Source organism: Atractosteus spatula, chromosome 3 (genome assembly GCF_055471065.1).
Source record: "Atractosteus spatula isolate fAtrSpa1 chromosome 3, fAtrSpa1.hap1, whole genome shotgun sequence".
Lineage (NCBI taxonomy): Eukaryota > Metazoa > Chordata > Actinopteri > Semionotiformes > Lepisosteidae > Atractosteus > Atractosteus spatula.
The window spans coordinates 16434685-16459217 of NC_142708.1; the positions used below are offsets into that span (position 1 = coordinate 16434685).

Consider the following 24533-nt stretch of genomic DNA (forward strand, 5'->3'; position numbering starts at 1 on the left):
AGGACCACTGCTCTCATGTCTATCAATAATTAAGATACAGCATCAAGAAGCAATACAGGACAAAGATGAAGTTATTGATGTTGGCACATCAATTACATCTTGTTGACAACATAGGAAGGCATTTAAAAATGCCAACAGAGCATTAGGGTATATAGCAAAAGGTAAATAATTTAAATCAATGATGCCATGTTAAAATTGTACACTGCCCTAGTAAGATAATATCATGTATAATTTTTGTCACCACTCAACAAAAAGGACATTCCTGATTTGAAATAATTTCAGAATGTCCTGTGTTGACCAGCAGAATCTTTTTAATTCTGAACATGGAAAACTCAACAGTGAAATAAACCAGAGAAGGCACTCATTTAACTTAACGAACATAACAAACCTGACACCCTGGTTTCTTTCAAGAGGTACAATAGCATGTTGAGATTCTTGGACAATAAGCTTTTACTGACTGAATGAACTAGGTAGACCATATGGCTGCCTTTCATTTGTGACCTTTCTTATGCTGTTATGCCAATTCTGTTAAAGAAAGTTAGGTAACTCTTCTATGCCTTAAATTAACAATTTGAGGATTTCTGGATTACACACTTTGCCTTTGGAAAAACTAGGATAACCTTTTTGAAGAACAAAATAAAACAGTAGTTTAATTTCCTCAGTACATGATTAAGGGTCATATTAAGTCACCATTTCTTGGCCTTGTATAATTACAACTTGTGAGAGCAGCCATCTATCCCATACTGCCTTGCAAGAAGATAAAACAGATCAAATATCTTTTAAGGCAAAATAGAAAAAGGTTTTTGTTCTTCTTTACTGTACTCCTAAAAAGCAATGATATGAACTTTCACTCACTTTTCCTTAACATGTACTAAACCCTTTGCCTGAGACTGTGGTTTGTTTGTTCAGACATTTAAGGTTCCTTGAAATCTATGGCATGTTTCCCAACGTCTTTTCCCTTGCTTGAAACTACACCATTCCAATTAATTTCACCTTCCAACCTATCTATACATGGACAATATATTTTACTGACTTCTGAAAAGTGTTCTGTTGTCTCTACAAAAACAAAATCTTTTGCATTTTCTCACCAGTTTAATAATTAAAGTTTCCTTGGTGATGGTAAAGTGCTAAACTGCAGAACAGACCACAGTGAAATTGTAAAACAAACAGAAATGTTCTTTGGGAGAGTTCATGTTTTATTTAAACAGCTCTTCTGGAATCTGTTTGGCTACATTATTGATTATCTGTCTGTGCTAATCAAGGCATATGTTATACCACTCATATAAAACTATATACATTTACCTCACCTGCATATACAGGTGAATAACATAATAGTCATGTTATAAGGTTAAGTCTAGACTATAAGTGATGCAAGTTTAACATTGTATGGTTACATTGTATGTATATATAGATTGTTTTACATACAATCAATGTACTTTCCAGTAAAGAAAACCAGTCACATGATATGGATATAATTATGACAATCTACATTTTATTTGTTAGCTGCAGTACATAACACTGACATATTAATTAATTTTAATTTTCAATATTTCAATAATTAAATCTTTCAAAAATCATTTAATTTACAAATCAGATTGCACACTTGCTGTGCGAGTGCCCTTTAAGTCATTGTTTGAACACCAGGCATGTACACCCACTGCAGCAATAACTGTGTTGCATCAATGTCACATCGATCTAGTCAAAGCTCGACGTCAGGGAATGACACTCCAGGCTCTTATGAGTTGTTTTGCCTCCGAAGAGCAGAACCTTGACAATCAGAGATGTCCCAGAGGATCCTGATGGCATTTAAACTTTGATTCTCCAGAGAGAAAAAAAAACACATGACCATGAGCACAGTACAACTGAATTCACTGCAAGTGTTAGCTATCCCAATGAAGCTGAGTTTTGGATACATCTGGCAGCAAGATAAGATCCCCAAAGAGGACAAAAGCACAGCTACATCCTTCAGACAGACACCTAAAAGCACTAATGTCACAATCTCCTAGATAAAGTTCTCGTAACACTTTGAAAGACATCTTGCTTTGATGAAACAAGGACCAAGGAATGTGGCCTCAATTGTTCGCCAGTGTTTTCTGAGAATATGAACGCTGAACACAGTTTCTACATTTTGCCACAGACAGAACTGAGAAGTGAACATGCAAGCATGATTTCATTCCTTTTAGCCTCTGTAAGCCATGGCACAGCAACAATAAAACTATGGTTTATAATTAGACTTTTCTTTTTTTCCCATTTCAACAAAAGAAAGTGAACCTCAAAAGTGATGACCAACTTCACTGAAATGTGTACAATTATAAGTTCTGTACAGTAAGATCAACAAGTGGTTAGCAATTTTTGAAAATTACTCCAGCACATTATCAGCTGTCTACCCATTTACTGACATACAATATTTATTTCCACACAAATGTGTCCAATCTAGATTTCATTTTTTTTTACTTTATTGGAAAAATGCACTTTTAAATTCTTTGGCGGTTAGAAAAATTGCTGTTTGTTTTTGCAGGGAGACAGAACTATTTCTGAAGACAAATGCTCAAATACAATAATTAAAATCTACTACATATTGAAAAAATATCTGAAGAGTCTTTTCACTCATTGGCATGCACAGCTAAATGTAAGCATTTCTTACATTTGACTCTTTTCATTACTCAGCTACCTACATATCCTTGACATGTGAATTTGTAGAGTAAGAAAAGTTCTGTTTCAGACAGCAGGAATCATAGCGCATTCAAAAGCAAAAAAATGTTTAACATTTTCTGGAACATTGGTAAAATCACCTAATTTACTCACTTTCTGCCATACAATCCACTCATATCTTTCACCATATAAAAGTAAATACAAAAATGCGAAACTAATACTATACGTCTGAACATCACACAGATATAGCATCAGTGTTTGCAAAACATCCACCACTGATCGTGCCTTGTATCAGAAGCTCAGGTTCACAGTGTTGTGGTGTGTTTTTGTCAACTTTGAGTTCTTGAATGCATTCCTACACATCTCTGATGCAGAAATGAGAATGCATGCTTGTGTCTTTTAAAGGCTTGATTATTGTAACGCAGTGCGTACTGGTGTATCCCAACAAGCTGCAGCATGTTCAGACCTCAGCTGTCCGGATTTGAAACAAAAACCAAAATGCATGAGCTTGTGTCAACTGGTTTAACTTCCTACTGGGATCTGTGTGTTTCAGAATAAGATTTAAAGTATTGCTGCTCACTATCAATGTCTGAACAGTGTGACTGCTGATTACACTGATGAAGAGTTAACCTCCACATGTTGCTTGTTCTCTTTGGACTCTTGTCCTTCTTTCAGTTCCCAACACAGATCTTTGAACACTGCAAGACTGTACTATCTGCTCTGTCGCTCCAAGCCTCTGGAATGGTCTTCCATTTTATAAACGCAGTATATTATATTTTATACTCTAATTTTTAATTCTATTTAAGTTACCATTCTCATTTGTGTATGCCTGCCTCTTTTGTTTAAATGTTTTATTATAAAGCACCTTAATATGATGCATCATAAAATATGCTACACAAAAAAAACTTTTACCTAATAGTTACAACAGTTTTGCTGTCTGAATGAGAATGTCCTTGTCATAACACTAAGGTCTCAGGGACCTTTCTTGGTTAAATACCCCCCTCTGCTTCTGCATTGTAATATTCAATCAATATAATATAATAACATATAATATTGAATCAATAAAAATACCTGCTTTGCATCAGCATTCCAATTTTATTATATTAATATTTTATTTGAATATTTTTCTATTCAGTTTTAATAGATAAATACTCTAAGAAAGTCTAAATGTCATAAAATGACTTCTCAGATATTCAGAGATTTTGAAAGTGAAATGCACGCAACATGATAATACAACTCATACTTCAAATGCAAGAGTATTTATTGAGTATACTCTAAAAGTGAATTCCTTTGTTTTAAAGGGAACATCAATGAAAACATCAATGCAGACGATATGAAAAAGAAACATACTTGTGAAAGAAAAAGAGTATGATGTTAATCATATCCTATTAAGTAGTGCCTATTGTGTGGCATAAGGTACTCTGGTTTTGGTATACAATGCAGACTACAGTGCAATCATATTGAATAGCATGAACTTCAAGGATTCAATGTTTTCAAATGAAATACACACATTGCGGCAATTGGTCAACAATAAAGAAAGCACCGTAGGAGCAACATATTAAGGAGCGTCAAGAAAACACAGAAAGTTCTATGAATATGAGCCTATTTCTTCAGTTTCTTAGTGCTTCTTTCCCCACTGCCACTGGCAGGTCTGATTTTGTTCTGTCACAGACATTTTATTTAGAGAAAAGTCACAGAATGCAGAATATACAGGGTAAAAAGTTTTATAGAAACTCAGGTTTAGATCTTTTTATATAAACTAACAGCTAACGGTTTTTAGAAGTAGATGATACAGGCTCAATTTACAGTCAATAAAAAGAGAGCAAACACAACCTGTGCAGTGTCAAATAAAATTAATACTTACAATATAAAACAGAAATATTACACATACTAAATCAAATCAAATCTCTGACCACAGTTATCAGATACTGTTTTTCATTTTTCTTTACACATTCTTTTCATTAAAAATGTCAACATGCAGACTGGATCATAGGACATATTTCTCTGTTTTGCTGGAACGCCCTGTTCCAGCAGGGACAGTGAATCAGCCAGCACAGCACGGAAGCTCCTCGGCCCAGAATAGCCAGAATCTACTTTAATTTGTATGTTCAAGGACAAGGTTTTACCTGGCAGCTGATCTGAGTTAAATATTTACTATTTCTGCAGTAAAGATCAGGGAATGCTGGCCCTTTTGCTTGGAAGCAAATTATGCAGGTTCAATTCCCTCTCTGTGCCATAGAAAAAAAGTTCCTTTAGTTCATGAAATAGCATGCATAGAGGCTTCAGTTTAAAAGTCTACCACAGAGGTGACATTTCTGCTAAGTGCACAGTTCAACAATACCTCTTTTCCACTGGTGAACCCAACTCAGGGGGTCCGTATGATTCCAGACACTTCCTCAAAGCATATTTAGCTGGACTGAGTGAGAATCAAACGACAAAACCCTAGCCTCACAACCCGTCTCATAACCGTTTGGCAGTAAATTGGTCAGAGGGTGCAGTTAACGAATTTCATCAATACAAGAGTAAACGAGCTGGAATCCTCAGTACGAAATTAAAAGGTATATGGTCAGTTTAACTTGAGGGCGAACAATAACGGACATATGCTGACATCAAGTAATGCCATGCAAAAAATAAAAGGAAAAGGGAAAAAAGACATTTGATTTTGTCTTACTAGTTATTTCATCCAGTATGTCACAGATGATGCCCAACAGATCAATGTGATTTATGATCCTCATGAACGTGATCATGTAGATCTGCTACTACTGAACACAAAGACATATTTTAAATCCAAAAAATGGCTCCTGAACCAAAGGACATGTTGGACTCATTATACTTATTTTTTACAATGTACAAAGTAGGAAACACAGTTTAGATCTCTCCCTTGCATCGAGTAATTCCTTCATAGTATCCTGCTGAGATGATTATACCTCACCTTTTTTTTTTTACAAGGTATAGTAATTCAATGACACCTGATTTTAAGATTAGTGAAAAAAGATTAACCTCTTTCACTTAAAAAATAGGTAATACAAAGCATTCTTAAATACCCTCATATTTTAAAACAAAACGCCTGGAGTAAGGAATGTGTGTTAGAAGAAGCAGCAAGCTGAACATTCCTCATTGGAAATAAAACAGGAAGCTAAAACCATCTGGGAAAACCAAGATTTAAAGCAATCAGGAATCACTCACTTCATCTGACCACTGTATGATACCGCATGTGATCTGAAGGCATTCAGCATAAAATATCAGACATTGTTTTTTTCCCTGTAGGAAAACATCTAGTAGCCTTGAGTGCAGACTGTGGGTCTTTTCAGGAAACCACAATCTGCTAGAGTAACATGTTTTTGAACTGCTTATATATAAATTATACACATTGAATATGTATGGCAGATTCTGTTGAGTCAGCCCCATGATTTGCATAAGAAATGCTAAAACGAGAGGAAGCCATTCAGCTTGTTTTAGTTTGGTTACTGGTGGCTAAGTGATCTGAAATTACCAATCACCCTTCAGTAGATTTCAGATGGGGTCAGATTTAATCTGTTATCGCTGTCCTGTGTTATGCCATGGTTTCATTTCTTTTTTCATTTGAACAACGATTTCATCCGGTGGGAAAAAAAATAATTTGCGAAACACATAAGACAAGAAGAAAGGTTACAAACAAGACATTTAGCCCATTTGGAAGGTAGCAGTTAGTCAGAATGTGACAAGAAAATACAATACAAAAATAAAAAGAACTATTCCCCGTCACACACAAACCCCATCAGTGGTAAACTCCTCCAAGTTTCTAGGAGCCCTAATATATATTTAGTATTACTACAATGGACCCTCCCCCCCATGTAACAAGGCAACAATGGAATCCACAAGTTACAAGGCTTTGACTGCATCAGCTGCAGAACTTTAAGGCTCCTCCACCCTCCCCACTAGCCCCACGTAAACGAGCAATTGGAACTTCCAACAAATAATATCAAGACAAGTCAGGATCCAGTAATGCTAGAAGAGGGAAGAGCTATACCACCACTTTGTTAACTGAAGCAGGAAGGTCTGCTGCTGTTAGGGATCAAACTTTTCCAGTCACAGAATTCAACTGGATTCTATCAGAGACCTAAATGTGAACAGGGCGTGTCAAACAGGAATTTCTATTTCCAGAAATCAAGAACCTATGAATATGTGAAAGAGGAATTACAATTGTCTGAAATAAAATGATGAATTACGAATAACAGGAAAATGGGCATGCCATGTCTTTATGATTGTGTGTCTTTTCTTCTCTGGACATTAAACCTTTATTGTATCATTATTGGGCCAAGACACAGTTTAAAATATTAAAGAGAGACCCCTGTGTAAATTAAGTTAATTGTATATGTTGATAATAGACTTTCCTCAACTGGACACCAACATACAGAAGTGTCAGGGTTGATAAAACAGACAATGCAGGGATAAAGCAGTATAAATAAAATTGAAAATGTGGCCAAGCCAGACCTCCTGTGGACGTTTCACATTGCTGTAGAGAGGATAATTTAATATGTCACCTGAAGAAGGCTCCACGGCCGAAACGTTGTGTTCTCTTTCTTCTTTTTTTCAGCATGGAATAAACCTATTACTTGTTCCTTTGCAGCCTACGCATGCTGACGCAGCTACCCACCTAATTTAATATGTGCTCTCTTCCCTTTCCATTTGAAATTTCAAAACTCTAGAATGCAGTCTATCCCAGTAGCTTCCTAGGGGGGGAAATGGGAGACAGAGACCTAAAATTCTAGGAATGCTAGGACAGCTAGGAAGCATCCTAATTTTTATGAAGATACAAGCTTGAAGATAATTAGGGAAATGAGTCCATCTGTTGAAGTTAGTGACCACCTGTTTAAAAATGTTATTAAGACCATTCACTGTGATGACATGTCAAGTGGAGTAAATCTCAATGTCAAAGAATCAGAAGTGTTTGATCACTGGCGCTTTCCAAGGTATGCTGGCTTTCTCAGTTATAGATATTATACACTGATAATGTACCAGAATGATTTAAAATAGAAGGCATGGCAAGAATTGAGAGATGCCATCAACATATAACAATATATCATCAGTACAAGTAATATAAAATGGTGAGTATCATTAATGACTACAAAAATGTGAAAGTGGTCATCACTCACTAACTTCCCAAAAACTTAGATGACAAAAATACACATATATAATACAGGTCTAGTTAATAACAAATTCAGCTTCTTATTTTTAACTTACTGCTCAATAAGTGAAAAAATTAGTGAAAACAAAAATTTTTAGCCTATCCATTGCCTCTGGGTTTATCGTGCTTGTATGTTATAATTATCTGTAGTAATTGTAAGGAATTACATTTTTACATCCAGCATACACTACAACCTGTAGAATCACCTCTCTACACCCTTGTACTTGAACTTTTCTACTATTTTAAACCAATTTTCTGTGCCGCCGATTCATAAAAGGTTTTATTGCCAACAGCAGATTCATTCATCGCGATAACCGGTCCTTCATCCCGCTCTGCATGAGCTTCAGATGATTTCTCAAGAAACCTGATGAATGATAAACTGCTATAAAAACAGGCATGTGCTCAGCTGCTGGAAGCAATAATGGAGGTTTTAACCCAGACTCTACAATCTAGGTATTTCTGATAGGGATACAAGAAGAAAAGCTTTAATTCAACAGATAAATCTCTTCAAATGTTATTCAGGAGCTGGGTGAGCAGATTAAAGAACCAAACCTTATGCAATTGTTCTGTGACTGGATCACTTAAAGAGATATGTTCAATTAAATTAAATGCTGAGGTTCAAAAAGGAAATTGTAGTCAGGGAAATACTGGTTCCAAGTGTGTCCTTGGATGATCTGTGTCACTTGCAAAGAGTTGGCAGATATGAAGGGCCTTCCTAATCCAATTAGTATTTAAGGTGGAATTACTTGATTTACCACCTTCTCCATTAGTGTCAGAACATCTGCAGAACTGACACCAGCAGTGTCAATGCAGTCCTCTCTGCAGAGAGGCAACACTGTTTTAATTTGTTGGTTTTTCAACAATCCAAAAATGCACCTGCATTTATAATGATGACATCTTCTATATTTTCCCATAACTGTGCCCAGGTGTACTTTTCTTATTGTACTGATTTTAATTAATTTTGTAGTTTTAACAGCCACACAAATAATTAGATACCCATTCTTTGTTTGTCTGAAATTAATAATATAAACATAATAATATTATTTAAAAATATAAACAATAATATAATCATATCTTTCCTTTGTGAAGCATACTGGTCATTGTAGGAATTTCAGACTGAATCTAGGACAAGCCAATTCACCCAAGTAGTTACAAAATACAGTAAACATGAGCATAAACTTGGGATTTTCTGGTAGCCTTCCGTTTATCACTTTAAGCTTATAAACAACTTACAGATCAGAGGAGTGCAAACGTTGTCCATCTAGTCTATTTGGTAGTTAGTAACTAATTGATCCAATAATCTTATTCTTGAAATGAACCAGAGTATAGACTTCAGCAACACAACTGGATAGCTTGTTACATAGTCCCACAAACCTATGTGCAAACGACTGCCGCCTGTTACTGGAAAGCATGATACATAAATAATGAAAATAATCATTGTTTATGTGCCGCATATACCTAAATATGTCTCAGAATGCTTGTAAAGTTAAAACAAATTGATGTGCCATCCTTAACCAGTTCCTCCTTGCCATGCTGCTCCATTTGTAAGTACAACCTGATTTAGGTTGTGTCTGGGTGCCTTCCACTTCTTGATTGATGATTAATGATTGACTTCACCACGCTCCAAGAGATCCTCATTTTTAAACTCTCCTCTTGATCTGTGCATTCATACAACTGAGAGACTTTACAGATATAAGTGTATTTATTCTGAAACTGTGTGAACCACTTTTATTGCACACAGAGGCCACTCAATTAATTGTATGGCTTAATAAGGTGAACTTTAATTTAGGTTTCCACAGCAATGGGTTTGAATGTTTATGCCATCATTACTTTTGTCTTTCAAAATAGACAAAGCAACAAAATGGGAAATTGTGCAAGGGCATGAATACATTTGCAAGACACTGTAAATCTAAAGAGGAATAATGCAGATACTGTAATATGTTAAATTGTTACAAGTGGTACAATATGCATTTTTCTTTTGACTAAATATAGACAAATTTTCATATACATTGAAAGCTGCAAATGTTTCGTAGTGCCTCAGTTGAAGAGTACAGAATAAATACTGTAGAGCTCTAAACAAAAAAACTTTAACAGCAAAACTTTATTTCTTTTAGGATCATTTCTGCTGCCGTAGGAGGAACATGCCTACAGTTTTCCAAAAAAAAAACCCACAAGCACTTGAAAGACAGGAAGATATACCGTAACTATAGTAAAATTATTTCCATTCTTTGGCAGAACACAATTGAAATTATTTTGTGAACACTCTACCTTAGTATTAGTTATAACAAAGTAAAATTCAGATACAACTAAAAAACAATCAAAAACTGGAGCTTCACAAAACAAAGAAGAGGTAACAACGTGCATATTAATTTCTTAAGACAAGAAAAGACATCTGTCCATTCTATCATAGTTTTTGCACTATGATTCCTACTATGACTCCTACTTTTAGAAATACTGAAGATTTAACGAATTAGAAGACTGATCCTACACTTGTCCTGGTCTTTGGGCCAATCTTCCTACACACATCCTGACAGAACTCTTGGAACTGTGTACAGGTATCAGCAGAATAAAAAAAACATTTACCATGTGATAAACCACTTTAAAAAGAAACTAGATGCCTTGCATAGTAATAACAGCTTCATTCACAGCTGACTAATGTCTTCAGGGATTATATGCCAAAATTTTAGTGCAGGCTTGTATCATAGTCTTTTTTGCCAAGTGGAAGAAGGCCAACAGCAATTTCTGGCTCATTTTCTGCATGTCATAGTAGTTACACACCAAAAACTAAGGCGTGACAATGGTGTGCATAAACATGCACATTTCCACAGCATTTTTTACATACAATTAACATAAGGAAGCCCTCTCTTAACATACACAGAGTCAAAGGGAGAAATAAAATGATATATGGCACAAAAATTCTAAGATTGCTGAAAGAGCTAAAACATACTTAGCAAGTTGTTTTTTTAAGTCTCCTGAAAGCCAAGAGCAGATGACGTGTTCTGAAAACTAGCTACAGAGAAAAAAAAATTAAATGGAATTTTAACATAACTTTGAGTCACAGATCTCCTAAACAGATGCAAATTAAATTCCATGTTTTCTTCAGATTTACAAATCTATAAGCTTAAAATCTAAATTGTTGTGACTTTCAAAATGTATTGAAACCATTCCTTTTAAGTGTATGTACCAAACCAGTGTAAAGGTTATAGATTCATGTTAATTTACTGCAGTCATTTTCTCACAACTTGAGTTTCACTTTAAGAAACAAATTGATACCACAGCTTGATGTGCCAGAATATGAGATAAGCCTGCAATTTCTTAAAAGTACTGTAACAGACAAAATGGCAATGACTTACAATAGTACAAGGACTACAAATACACAGAGAGGTAAACTAACCTAAGTACTTATTCATGGCAGAATATCAATCTAACTAATGGAATAAAAACAGCTAATACATAAGCAGTTCAGATCCTGCAGTTTCTTGTGATTACATAGCAAATCAACGTAAGAGGTAATAATTTAGACTACGGACATTTCCTGACTTGCAAAGAAAACATCACTATAAAATAATTAACCAAAGGGGTCTCAGCATATTAGAGTGGACATTAATTTATGTAATATTTAATTATTATTATGAAGATAGATATAGCATTTTTATAATATATAACAAATATAATGTATACAATAATTGTCCTCTCTGGCACAATTTTGGAAAAACATTGAAATGTCTAGCTCATAAACAACAAATATGAGACGGAAACAGTGGAAACATATTAACAATCAAGGTCATGAACAAGTCATTAAGAAGAATAATTCATGGGCAACAATAGGCAAGACTATTGGTGTAATTGCACAGCAAAGTAAGAATTGTCTCCTGCTACCTCTCAGACAATCCTAGGTCAAAATGTTATACTGATCAGACACACATCATAGAGGGTGATACAACACAAAGAGTATGTGCCCTTGGACCTTGGCCCTTGGTTTCAAACCACACTGGTGTTGAAAAATAAAATATTTTTGGTTACTGGCACGATCACTTGCCCAAGTTAAAATAATGTTTGTGTGTTGTCTTTCTTTATGATTTAGGATTTATTTTCATTTATGAATTAATTTTAGACTAACAAATGCACAAAATGTCATGCAATCAAAGAGCAGCACTTATGAGATTTAGCCTGAATTCAGGAGTCAACAGCTCAAATGCACAATACGACCTTGAGGCAAATATTAATCTAAGTCTAACAACTTACAGTACTCTAAATGACATAAAACCTTAAAAGCAATATCTGGATATTTTATCGTTTCCAAGGAAACCGTGTTAAAGATCATACACAGACGTTTCTTTGGTCTTTGTCTTACTTGTTCTCATTGCTGGCATCATATCGAGGCATTGGGTCGAGGTCATTGCCATTTACATCATAGCTGGCCTGTGTATCCTGCAACATGGAAAAGAAATGTCGGGTTACACTGATGGATCACACTCATGGTTCATGAAATGATTACACAATCTGCTGTAAGAAAACTCTTGGTTTGTAATCCGTACACATCCAACGTGTTCAGATTTTCAATCCGAGTTTTTATTTGAGTGTGAATAATTTTTCTCATTTACCCATAGAAAAAAATAATATATCATCATAGACACGAATTTGCTAAAAAGAATGAACACCTCTTGTACTCAGATTGCCATAGTCACTGTCTTCTTCTATTGCTGCAACAAACAGCAGGACCACCCTACTAAATTTACAGCGATGAGCTATAGTTTATAAATTCTGCTTTATTGTGAGTCATCCAAGCTATAAAAGTAGAAGCTGAAAGCTTTCTATTTATTTTAAAGATATAAGTTAATACAGCTTTAAGCTGAAAGGCACATTTGAACTTGTTGACAGCTCCAAATATAATCAGGCAGTTACAGTCCATGTGTACAGAGCCTAATTTTAAATAAAACTATTGCCGTTTTCTCAGCCAGATGGAACTAATCTAGGACTAAGAAGAGGTATATCAGTGTGGCTCCATCACCAGGTACTGCTTTTGAAATGCTTTGTTTTGAAAAAACCCCACAAATGTTGCTGAGGTTTAACTACTTTTGAATGTTTTGTTTTAATTACAATTTACTGCATACATACCATGTGCATGCATACAATATATATGTTAAATGTAGCCAAATATATTGAATAAAGACATAAAGAGCAAAACTAGCAAGACATCATGACAAGTTACAGAAAAGTGCTTTGTAGCAATGTACAATAACAATGACAACAACAAATAAATGCTACATGGTTGGGTTCATAGTGTTGGTATTTACCCTATACTTCTATATAAAATAATAGGTATTCTTTGAAGGTTTACACAGCTGTCTTTAATTTGATTGTCTCACTACAGGCACTCACAAACGCCAAAAATCCCAGTGATCAAACAGTTACAATAAACTTAAGTGGTATAAATCTTCAATGCTTTCAGATCTTTTATAGGGAAGACAGAATAAAAGTACAGAAATGGAGAGGAAAGAAGAGAGCAGGCAAAGCCTGGAGAGAGAAGAAACTGCTGAAAGAGAGGATTCTCTTCAACATACTAATTGACCAGAATCTATTATGGCAATTTGAGCACTAAGAGAACTGGATTCTAGGTCTTACGAAAAGGACGTGTTGTCTTATATTTTGGTATTGATTTCTTATTTGTGTTACTCATCAAGCGAAACTAAAATTGTTATTGTTTAGTGATCCATTGTTTTATGGGGAAATAAGTTCCCATTTTTAGCATCCATTTTAGAGAGAGATTAAGACCTGAAAAGGATATTTGTATAAGAAACTAGTTCCCTCTTTTATTTATGCTTTGAGTCTGAGCTGCCAGGGTGAGTTTTAAATTTCTGGGAAATGTGTATTTGTATGTGTTATTGAAAATTAATATTTCCTGTCCCTTTTAAGCTTCCTGTCTTATAATTATGTTATTTCCATGCTGTGCAGGAGAAAAAAAAGAACACATGCCAGGTTGCTCTCAATTTTCCCTGACAAACACTGAATATACAATTGCATAAAGCTGGTGTCAGAAACCGATACTGATTTGATCAGACTAAGACTAATATTTCTTATTTAGTAATTATAACCCCATAGTTTGTAACAAAGATATTTACTGAAATAGCATAAACACAAATGTAGAACTCAAAAGGCTTCAGCAAATAATGGAGTGCCCTACTTGTAAACCTGCAGGCTACAAACTGGCTCATACCCTCAAAAAACTGCTGAATCAGCAAGCACTGAATTTTCAGATGACAACTTATTAACACTTAGTTAGCATAAAGGGCAGTTAATGTAAAAAAAGCTTCACTGTCATATTCAAAACCATCAGAAAAAAATGACGAAACATTTGGTGTTACAGCTTTGGTTTGATGCAAGGAAGCAATAGATGTAAAATAAGTTAAAGATGCATTCGTGGACTCTAGACTGTTTTGATACAATTGTCATTAGGTATGGATTTCTGATAGCTTTCGGAATACTAAGAATGTAAATAATTTACACTGTATATCATACATAGTTTAGTGCTTATTAGGTCTCCATAATTAAACAGAACCATTTCATTGTATGGTTCTGATTGTAGGTAATTTAAAAAATAAAGTTGTGAAAGTGTTTAAAATTTAAAAACAGCTTTCACAATCGGAGTATAGGCCCCTAGACAGTTTCTTTGAGTAACCTATACATATCCTAGGCAGGTTAAAAAGCACTGAAGGGTTTCAGTTAAAAAAAGAGAAGCTTACATAATTCTGTATGAGATCCGGGTGATTTCTTTCAATACCATCATCCAATATGGTAACCACAACATCTTTTCCAGTGTAGCCCCTCTTCCAGGCTCCCACAATGTTCATATCAGATTGACAGTTGTGGATATCATCGCTGCAGTGCTACAGAAAAAAAAAAGACAGTTTGCACATCAATAACGAAACGTGACAAAGTATTAACATATGACAGTGTTAACAGTGTTAACATAACAAAAAAAGTAAATGCATTAGAACATACTATGACCACTGTTCATAAAGAGTTTACTAACACGTTAAATCTTCTGTATGTTTTAAAAAAGGATGATAACATTTTGGATCACAAAACAGAAAGAAATGCTTAAAGATAAAGCAGTAACCTAATGAATGCAAGTAACACCTTATAATTATTTTGTGTTGTCCATTTAGTTAGGAAAAACAGATGTAAAACATTCATTTTTGATGCTTAGAACACATGATGACTTCTATAGTCCACATAATGCCCATTTCAGTCTTCATTCTATCATCAGCTGATTGTGACCAAATTCTCTTAAGTGAAATCGGCTTAGCATTACCACAAAAAATGTATTGGACTACACTGCCTGACCGACTTCAAACTGGTGTACAACACCAATCTCTGTCTTGCTATGAGCCTGCAGTATTTAGCTCAGCATCACCAGATATAGAGTTGGAATAAGTCAGCCAGGACTGTTACTGCCCCTAATGAAATAGTAGCTACTCAGATTTCCCAGGTGGCTGTAGACTCTCACTCACTGAAGACATTGGTGAGTGGCATGCCACTCCAATGAGCACTGAAACTCTTGTATGACACTTTAGAACTCAAATCAATGGCTCAATGGGTTACAGGAGTCTCTGCTTTTTCTTTCTCTCCACATGGGTTCAGCTGTCATGGTTTTAAGCCCAGGTGTAAAGATACAAATAAAGATCAAATAAAAATAAAGATACAAATAAAGATCTCAAATTAGGTAGGGACATAACAAAAATATTTGGTGGTCCTAACTTTTAAAAAGAAGAAACTAAAATAGAGGGGAAAAAAACAAATCTCTAGAAGTTAATGAGTAACTATTTAAAAAAAACACATTTAATTTGCTTCAGTTTCTATTGTCCACTTCTAACACATAAAACCATTGTGACAAAATGAGCAAGTGTGTAAGATGCCTTCCAAAATCATATTTACCTTGCAGCTGACTTAAAAGAATATAGCATTCTGCTACCATTTAATTAAAGCACACTGAGTGATGCTTTGCTTCCAATGGGATTTCCCCCTTCAAAATCTTTTCATATAATAATCAGAACCTCATGCATCACAAGGCATTTGCTTACAATAGAAGAATATCATGTTACTTTCTTTTACCTTTGATACTTTACATACAACAGATTTGATATTAAACCTTCTTTTATGACACCTCATGTGCCTGTCTCAGTTACAGAACCATTTTATAATTACACTGAATGAAAATGTAAATATCTTATAATTAAATGCAATTTTACTTTGAGCACAGCAAGAAAAATAAAATGCCTTAAAAATCAGAGCAGATTATGCATTTGACTAAGTGTCAAATGATTTTTGAAAAAAGAAACAGGACAAACATCATTTGTAAATATGGCATATAAATCACATTTTTAAACGTGAAGGGCAGCACAGTGACACAGTGGTGAGCATTGCTGCTTCGCAATGCTGGGGCCCTGGGTTCAACTCCCAGGCTGCTATCAGCATTGTGTTTTTGTGGGTTTGCTCTGGGTGCTTTGATTTCCTCCCACAGTCCAAAGACATACTAGTGGTTAACTGGCTTCTGGGAAAACTGTCCCTGGTGTGAGTGTCTGTATCAATGCGTGTCCAGGGTATATCTTGCTTTATGCTTGACGTTGCTTGTTAGTATGTGGTCCAGTTCCCCCCCCTAAAACCTTCTATCCTATTTCCGAATATCCAACTCCATGACCCAAAACACTTTTTTCCACATAGTACAACTTGTAAGACACAGCTACCCTTTGAGTGGTATGGACAGAATTGTATATCAGGCATTTGGTAGACTCCTAGTTATAATGTCTCCTAGTAATATTCTACGTCCTGGAAATTTTAACTTACAATTGCCAGTATTATAAAGCAACTTGATTCTATACACTGAAAATATTGTAAATATATGTCTCAGTAATCATTTAAATTGGTTTTGGTAAGTTATTTTATGTGAGTTATTAAAAAGCCCAATCTTAAAACAGTAAAAGGAAATCTCAGTGATACTGAATACAAGTCTGATAAAGTTCAGAAAAACAACCTCAAAAAAATGTATTTTCCAAACTACCTGATATTGCAGTGTTTAATGGCTACAACCTTTACAAAACAGCAACAGGAACAAAATATTACTTTTCAGCACCTCATCTGGAAGTTGCTTAGTTTATAACCCTGATGGAAGGGAAATGAAATCACACTCAACCCAGGTGTCTGTACTTCAATTTTTTATATTTTTCACACTATGTCAACCACTGCAATGGAAACATACTCAGTTTGTGTGGACTGACAAATACTTCCAGGTAGTTCTAAACTTTAATGCCACAATTTCAGAATTTGCCAATTTGCTATGCTTTTTCCTAGTGTTGAAAACAGTTATTCTGTTTTGTGAACTGGAAAAATAACAAGTTAAAATAGATGTTTTTTTTCAAGTTAAAAGAGGTTTATTGCGGGCACAACAACATCATACCCTGGATTCAAGTCATTGTTGTGTTTGTGCAGCCACCTACCACATTCACAAAATAATGAGCAGTGTAATAAAATGGATATCAACTGATGATTTCTTTTCTGAATAGCAGTTTTAGCTACAGATAACCTGGTATAAAGATTTCAATACAATCTCAATGTTCCTTTTTTATATTGTTAACTACTTAAAGGGCTAGAAACTATACAGACTATTTGCTATTTACAGTAATCCTCCATTGATAACCAGGAGTTTGTTCTTGGTGGGCCATCCAAAAAAGGATTGTGATTGTCTCTTATTTCTTTTACAATTTTAGTCTAGCACATTTTATTTTACCTTATTCCACACAGGATTATTCCCTGTAACTATACTTACATGCAATGTATGTTTTATACTGTAAGTAGTCTTAGATTTAGTAAGAAAACAATGACAAATGTTTTGCTTCAAAACCATGACAACTAAGAAAATCTTGCAGAAGACTGCCAGAATTACCAGACAGTGTGCAATCTAATATACTGTTTAATTTTCTGCACTGGGTACTCCACTCTTTTCATTATTTGGAGTTACAATTAGAAGCTGGTTAGGAAGAAAAAATGTATTTTTTTAAAGATCTGGGTACTTGTTTGTATAAATCAAGCTATATTCATATTAAATTAGGGACAATTTTTAGAAGCAAGAACAATATCGTTTCTCTGTTTTATAATGCAAAGCCCAGCTAGCATGACCTTATTCTCTCTTTTCACAGAAGTGCCCGGCAAGGCAACTCTAGGCTCCTAAGTAACATTACAGACTGCTTGTTCCCTTCCAGGCAAAAATGCAGTCATTACCTCTTTGAGAAGTGCATTCATCAAGGCCCCTCCGCTAAGTACATTATCAAAGCAAATCTTTTGACTTTGCTGCATCTTCTGAGGCCACTGGAAGTTCACTAGAAACACTGCAGTTTTTGTGCTAAAAGATGGCTCTGTCCCTTTCCCAGGATGTCATTTCCCCTTTAATTCTCTTTTCTTTCTTGTCTTATATTTTTCTCTGTAGCAGAGCTGGAATTGCAGAACTGGATTCCCTTTAAAAGCTCCAATATTTTAGACTCCAGCCCTGAGGTAGGCACCTGCGCCTTTGGTTCCCAAAAGAATATGTTTGTCCAATAAAACATCTCTAGACATTAAGAAATTATAACCTTAAAGCCAGTGACTAGGTAAGTGTATCGTACCAAAACGATCCAAGTTCCTTGTATAGCCTCCAAAACCCCCTCACCCTCCCATTGGCAATATGTTGAAATAAGCCATTAATTATATTTACTTTGCATTTGGTCTGTCCCATTTGAATTTACTAAGAAACAGGAACCAACTAATACGCTTACAACTACAAAAGACTATTTTTAATAACTCAGAATGTTATTTTCTTAACTTGACACAACAAAACCCTGCTCTTACGCAAAACAGTAAAACAGTTTCCTTAACATTATTTTGATTCATTCTGATATAAAACTACCTTGGAAAGTAAGAAACAAGTGTTAATCATCAGAAGGTAACATACTGACTGGGGATAATTGCAGATTTAAATCTTTATTATAGATATACTTAAAACATTTTTCTATAGCCAGAAAACTTACTCTCAGCATTTTCTTGTACATATGACAAAATAAACAAATATGTAAACACTTAACACAGATATACTTACTGAAAAAAGCTACAAAGTGAAGTCACACATATAGCAGCTGTATTTACTACTATTTTGACAAAAACATTTCTAAAGCATTCATACCACAGGTGTGGAAATCATCTTAATTCAGAAAACCATAACTATCAGGTGCGAGACTGGTTATCAAAACACTTGAAAAAGAAAAAGGGAAAGATAAATATAGGTTAACATACATCATGTATTTAACGTAATAAAGTAGTGAACAACCCTTTCATACACAGGGCACCAAAACATACATTTGGATGCTTTTCAGGTATCAAAAGACTTTTGCCCAGATTCACTAATATTAAGACACTGGCTGTGAAGATTTAACACTATGGATTGCTAAAACTGTATTTTACGACTTAAGTTAATCAATGATAATTAAATCTAAAATAATGAAATCAATACTCTATACATTTATCTAAATACAAATGACCTATTTTATGTTCCATTATAGCAAAGTATATTTAGACACCTCTCTGTTCCCCTCCACTTAATTTCTATCATATGTTTATCATATTTTATGTGATATAACATCAGGATTTCACTCAGTATAGTTCTTTATAAGAAACATATGACTCAAAAGGTCTATTTCTGACCCGTCAGGATTGTGGATATTCTCATATCCTCTCAAATCCACTTCCAGGATCTGCACATTTTGTGGCTAATGAGTGGCAAATGCTGTGAACTCTGGGAATATACATGTTCTATAGTGGAACAAGTTAAAGGTTTATTCCATGTTGAAAACAGAAGGAAGGAAACACAACGTTTTGACTGTGGAGCCACTTCGGGTGCTTGCTGGGGCTGTGCATTTCAGTGACGTTCTTGAGACGACAGTTTAAATCCAGAGTCCATTTGTTAGCATACGCTATATATTTATACTGCTTACTAAACCATGTGTTGGTACCAATGTGCTACCAAAATACGTACAATCTATTTATTATAATACTATTTTACAGACAATTTCTTCATAAATGAGGGTAACACAGACAAGAGTTTTTTTAAAACCAAGTACTAAAAATGCCCCCAAACACAAATGGTTGTAGGAGTATGGAGCAAGCTGCCCAGCCATGTTGTTGAAGTCAATGCCCTAGTTTCTTTCAAGAAACATCTAGATGAGATCCTTCAATCAACTTGTTACAAACTACTAAACAGACTAGATGGGATAACATCATAAATACATTCACTTCAAAGTTTAACTAAAACCGCATTGTATAGTGAGCAAGGATTGTTATCCAAGCAAAAATGTATGATCCACTAGAAGCTATGATAAAAGACTACTTTGATTAAACCCATTTTAATAAACATGTAAAAAGTTCCTCAGTAAGTGTTAAATGTGTACTTCTAAATGTAAAAGCCTAATCCTAAGAAAATGTGTAGTTAATTTTAAAATATTTAAGCAGTTTGAGAAAAAAAAACATAACATGACTTCAAAACTGTACAGGACATTTAGTATCTTCACTGCATTAAAGTATAACTTTCTTAGAAAACAGGAGGATGTTGCCTCATCATGACTCATCATTCTGTCATGGCTGGCAGAAAATCTTGTTTTCTGATTTTACATCTCTTTTGTGGCTACTTTCCAGACTATTCCACGTTTACAAATTATTTGCTCAGAAAGTTCAAACTCTCATTGGAAAAAGGAAGTTGTTTGTTAATTTTAAAATTAAACTTGCTCTTTCTGGTCAATGTTCTGAAAGTAAGGTAAACTTAATCATTGAACAATTCCTAGAAAAAACCCACATTTGGGGAAAAAGTTTTGAAATAGCAGTTATGAAAAATAATAATTTTTAACGGAAATACATTAAAGGTAACATTTAACAATTTAGCTTAACAGTATAAAACAAAACCAGCAAATGAACCTTTCCCATTTTATTAACAGCAATTGTCACAGCAGGCCTAGGTCAAAAACTACTTTATAATTATATATTTGTATTATAATAAACACTTCATTATGTCACAACCTTCTGATTTTTTGTATCTGAATAAACAGTTATTGAAGAGATTCCCAATCTGTCCTGATAATAGCTACAGTTGAAATGAGCATGTATACAAACTTTCAGTGTATATATATCATGCACACCACATTTCAAAACTAAAGTTTAGAACAGAAAGCTTCACAACAGTAAACACAATTACAGCAGGCAATGCAAAAAAGAGTTTTATCATTATTGTACCAATGAAACATGAAAAAAGCCAGCAGGAACAGCAATTAGTCTGTAAGCATTGCAAAGAACAAATAATTACCAGGCCAAAATAAATAATGTTGATATTGTAAGAGCAACAGTTTTTTTCCCTACTCCAATAAAACAAGCATCAATTGTCTTGTCCAGGTTACCCTTTTTAAAAGGGGCTTTGGTTGTAGAACTTTTTCAATGGCATACCATATTTTGAAGTTTTAATGCCTAGCACCAGTTAATGATTATTATTAGGTTCAAAATAATGAATGTCTGCCTATTATGAAAGCACTTACCATTACATTTGCATTACAGCTTTTTAACTGGCACTCAGACAGACAAGAGGGTGTCTTGGAAAAAAACATCCAAAGAGCTCTCAAAAAGAAAAGGCTTTCATTTGCATACTTACTATGTACCACATGCTTGTCCACTTGGGGTCATTAAAGTAAATGGATTGAGGAGCACTGGCTTTATAATCCCTTTTTATCCTCCTCTTAACCACCTGCTGCTGTATCCATTCCACCTGCCAACAAGAGAGAAAAACATTGTAACATGAACTATTGGTAGAAAACCAAAAGTCTTAAGGAATAGTGTGAAATTGCCCACCTTCACCTTCTTATTTTATTTCATTTATTTTATTTCTTCTTTTATAATTTATGTAGTAGGTATACCTTCAGCTGACTGAATTATCGATACATTTAGTCAATAGAAGGTATACCTACTAAATAAATTATAATAGAAGGGCAAACATGTTTATTATATAAATGTTGAGTATGACAGTAAACAGCTTTCTAACAAAGAACTTCACAAACTGAATTGGGCTACAACACTGAGTCAAACCACTGATTAATATGTGGTATGTTTTCTTGAACACAAGTATTCAAATGCCATTTCAGACACTGCTATAGATTTTGCATACAAACCACAGATGTTCCTTCAATTAACCTGTAAAGCAACTACTAGACTACTAGTGTCTGTATTTGATTGATAATTAATAAAATAAAAGCAACAGATCCCATATAAATAGTGCAATAAAATATTTAATATACTGGTTCATAGCCTGGATTTGCCCCATTCATAGTACCAAAACAGCTTTAATTAGAATACTGAATGAATAATGCTTCTGTCTTCAGACACTGATACTGTCTCTGTTTTTGTCCTTGTAATCCTTTTGACACTATCAATGATTACATATGAATTAATAATTAAAAAACACTGTTGGCCTGTCTAATAATATCCTCTCCTCTTTGAAACTGTACAAAAACAGATTCTCGTACACCCAGTTACATACACCTACATGATGCGTGTTCATGTTTATTACAAGTTACATGTAAAGTTCCGCAAGGCTCTATGCTTGGACCATCACAGCCTTCAATTTAGATACACCTCTGAGGGACATAATCAGGAAACTGATTTTTCTCAAGGTTTCTGTTATAGATGTGTATGTAAACCTCAGACAGTTCAGTCAGTGTCATGTAATAACAAAGACTCCTTAGAATTGCAAAATGAAGGACCCTGTGTTCCTTATATCAAGAATGAGAACATTGTATAAACAGGCAAAAAAAAATGAATACTACTTAACTGTACGAGCTCCATTAAAATTTACTGGTTCATCTTTTACGTTTTTTCACTTTCCACTGACATAGGAGATGCAGATCAACCCTAAGACAATTTGACTTGTACAATATGAGTACAATATGAGGTTGAATTAAATACTGACTTACAAAGCACTAATAAAATTATAGCGAAGAATGAAGTACTGTAAAGATATGTGGCGATTATGAAATAAAATATACAAAAATGTTTACATTTCCATGACCTATGGCATTAAAACCATTACTGATTGTAATAAAGATATTGTATACCAGCACCTTAGCACCTGCACTGAAACTATATAAAAAACATAAGAAAATCAACCTTAAGATGGACTATAAATGTAGAGCACATTTGGCCAGACCAGAAAGAAACTGTTCAGCTACGTTTGTAACAAAGAAAATAACGGCCCATCCTTAGAAAGTACTCAAAAATCTCTCCAATAACAACGCTGACAACAAATAGACTAGGAAGATTAAGGAAATTACATTATGAACTAGAATATTAACTGGTTACTCCTTCACCACAGAATAAAGTAGGAACAAGCAAAAGTATTTATTTTTTTAAAGTTATTGCATTATAGTTGGTAAAAAGGCTTTCCTTAGTTATTTAACTCTTTGACAAACTACAAAGTCACTGCAAGCAAAAGACCACTTTACTTCATTTGGATTGGTCTGAAGAAATGTTAAATAGCCAATGAGCTTAACTGCTCCTACGGAGAGCTTAGAAGGTTAAATAGGGCATGGAATCTTCACTCTGGGAATGTCTTTCAGAAGAATTATTGCCTAAGAGCTTTTGTTTCTGGACATGCTCTGTTAAGTAACAATGTTTACTGCTTGCTCATCATAATCAAGAGAAATGGTCTGTGGTTTTTCCCAGCATTAACAGCTTGAATCAAGCTTGCTTTCTTGAAACTAAATTAGATATCAGCCAATTATAATGAGCTTTATAAAATGTGTACTACCAAAATTCTAAGGATCACATAAACTACTGTAAGTCCACTGGTTTTCCGAAGGCTGAAATTATGAAATAACTACTGATGACCTGGAAAAATCATTAAAAATGATTGAAGCATATATAACTGAAGCACATTATTAAGTCAACTGGTGTAATAAATAAAAGTAAACTCTGAACCAGGGTTTGCTTGTCTGTATAAGGGAATATTCACATTTGATAAAGAGCCAAGAAAGCCAGTGCTATAGTGCTATAAAACCAGGGTTACCCCCAGACAAAGGCCTCCCTGGAAACAAGTCTCTTCAGTCTTTTTAAAAAGCAATTCCGGATGGTAAAATACAATACAATAATTATTTTCTTATGCCATCATAAAAATCCAAATCTACTGTTTAAATGCCATGACGTAAAAACAAATGACACCTTCACATACATTAAAAAATATCCAAACGTCACTTAAAAAAAGATGTCAAACTTTATGAAAAATACTATACAGGGGGGGGAATATTTTAAATATATGATTAAAATATCTCATGCTTATATAGTTGCATATTGCTTGAGGCAAGATGGGAGCTTTGTCATTTTAAATGAAAGTTTAAAAGAAAACATTAGTATGTACCAGACGTTTTAAATTACCAACATTTTAAAACCCGTGTATTTAAGAACATGGATTATTATTAAGACTAGATTCATCTTTCATCATGACCCATGGCTTTGAGCCTGAAAACACATGCAAATGCCCTTCTCTATGTCATTTTCATGATTTGGTGCCCAGATCTGAATGGTGTGCTCCAGATCGGGTTAACTAGGTCATTACACAACTTCACTTTAACCTCTCTGAACTTCTGTTCAGTGCTCTTAG

At 34.5% G+C, this 24533-nt stretch overlaps 1 protein-coding gene across 2 annotated transcripts in view; it reads right to left on the minus strand.

Annotated features, from left to right (window-relative positions):
- The window catches only part of pcsk5b (proprotein convertase subtilisin/kexin type 5b), a 140614-nt gene that overhangs the window by 91218 nt on the left and 24863 nt on the right, over positions 1-24533 (minus strand). For both annotated transcript variants that reach the window (XM_088910344.1, XM_088910345.1), the window contains exons 3-5: positions 21537-21650; positions 14563-14706; positions 12174-12250 (exon numbers count right to left, since the gene is read on the minus strand). In XM_088910344.1, the coding sequence (XP_088766470.1) occupies positions 12174-12250; positions 14563-14706; positions 21537-21650 (335 nt within the window). The remainder of the gene's footprint in view (positions 1-12173; positions 12251-14562; positions 14707-21536; positions 21651-24533) is intronic.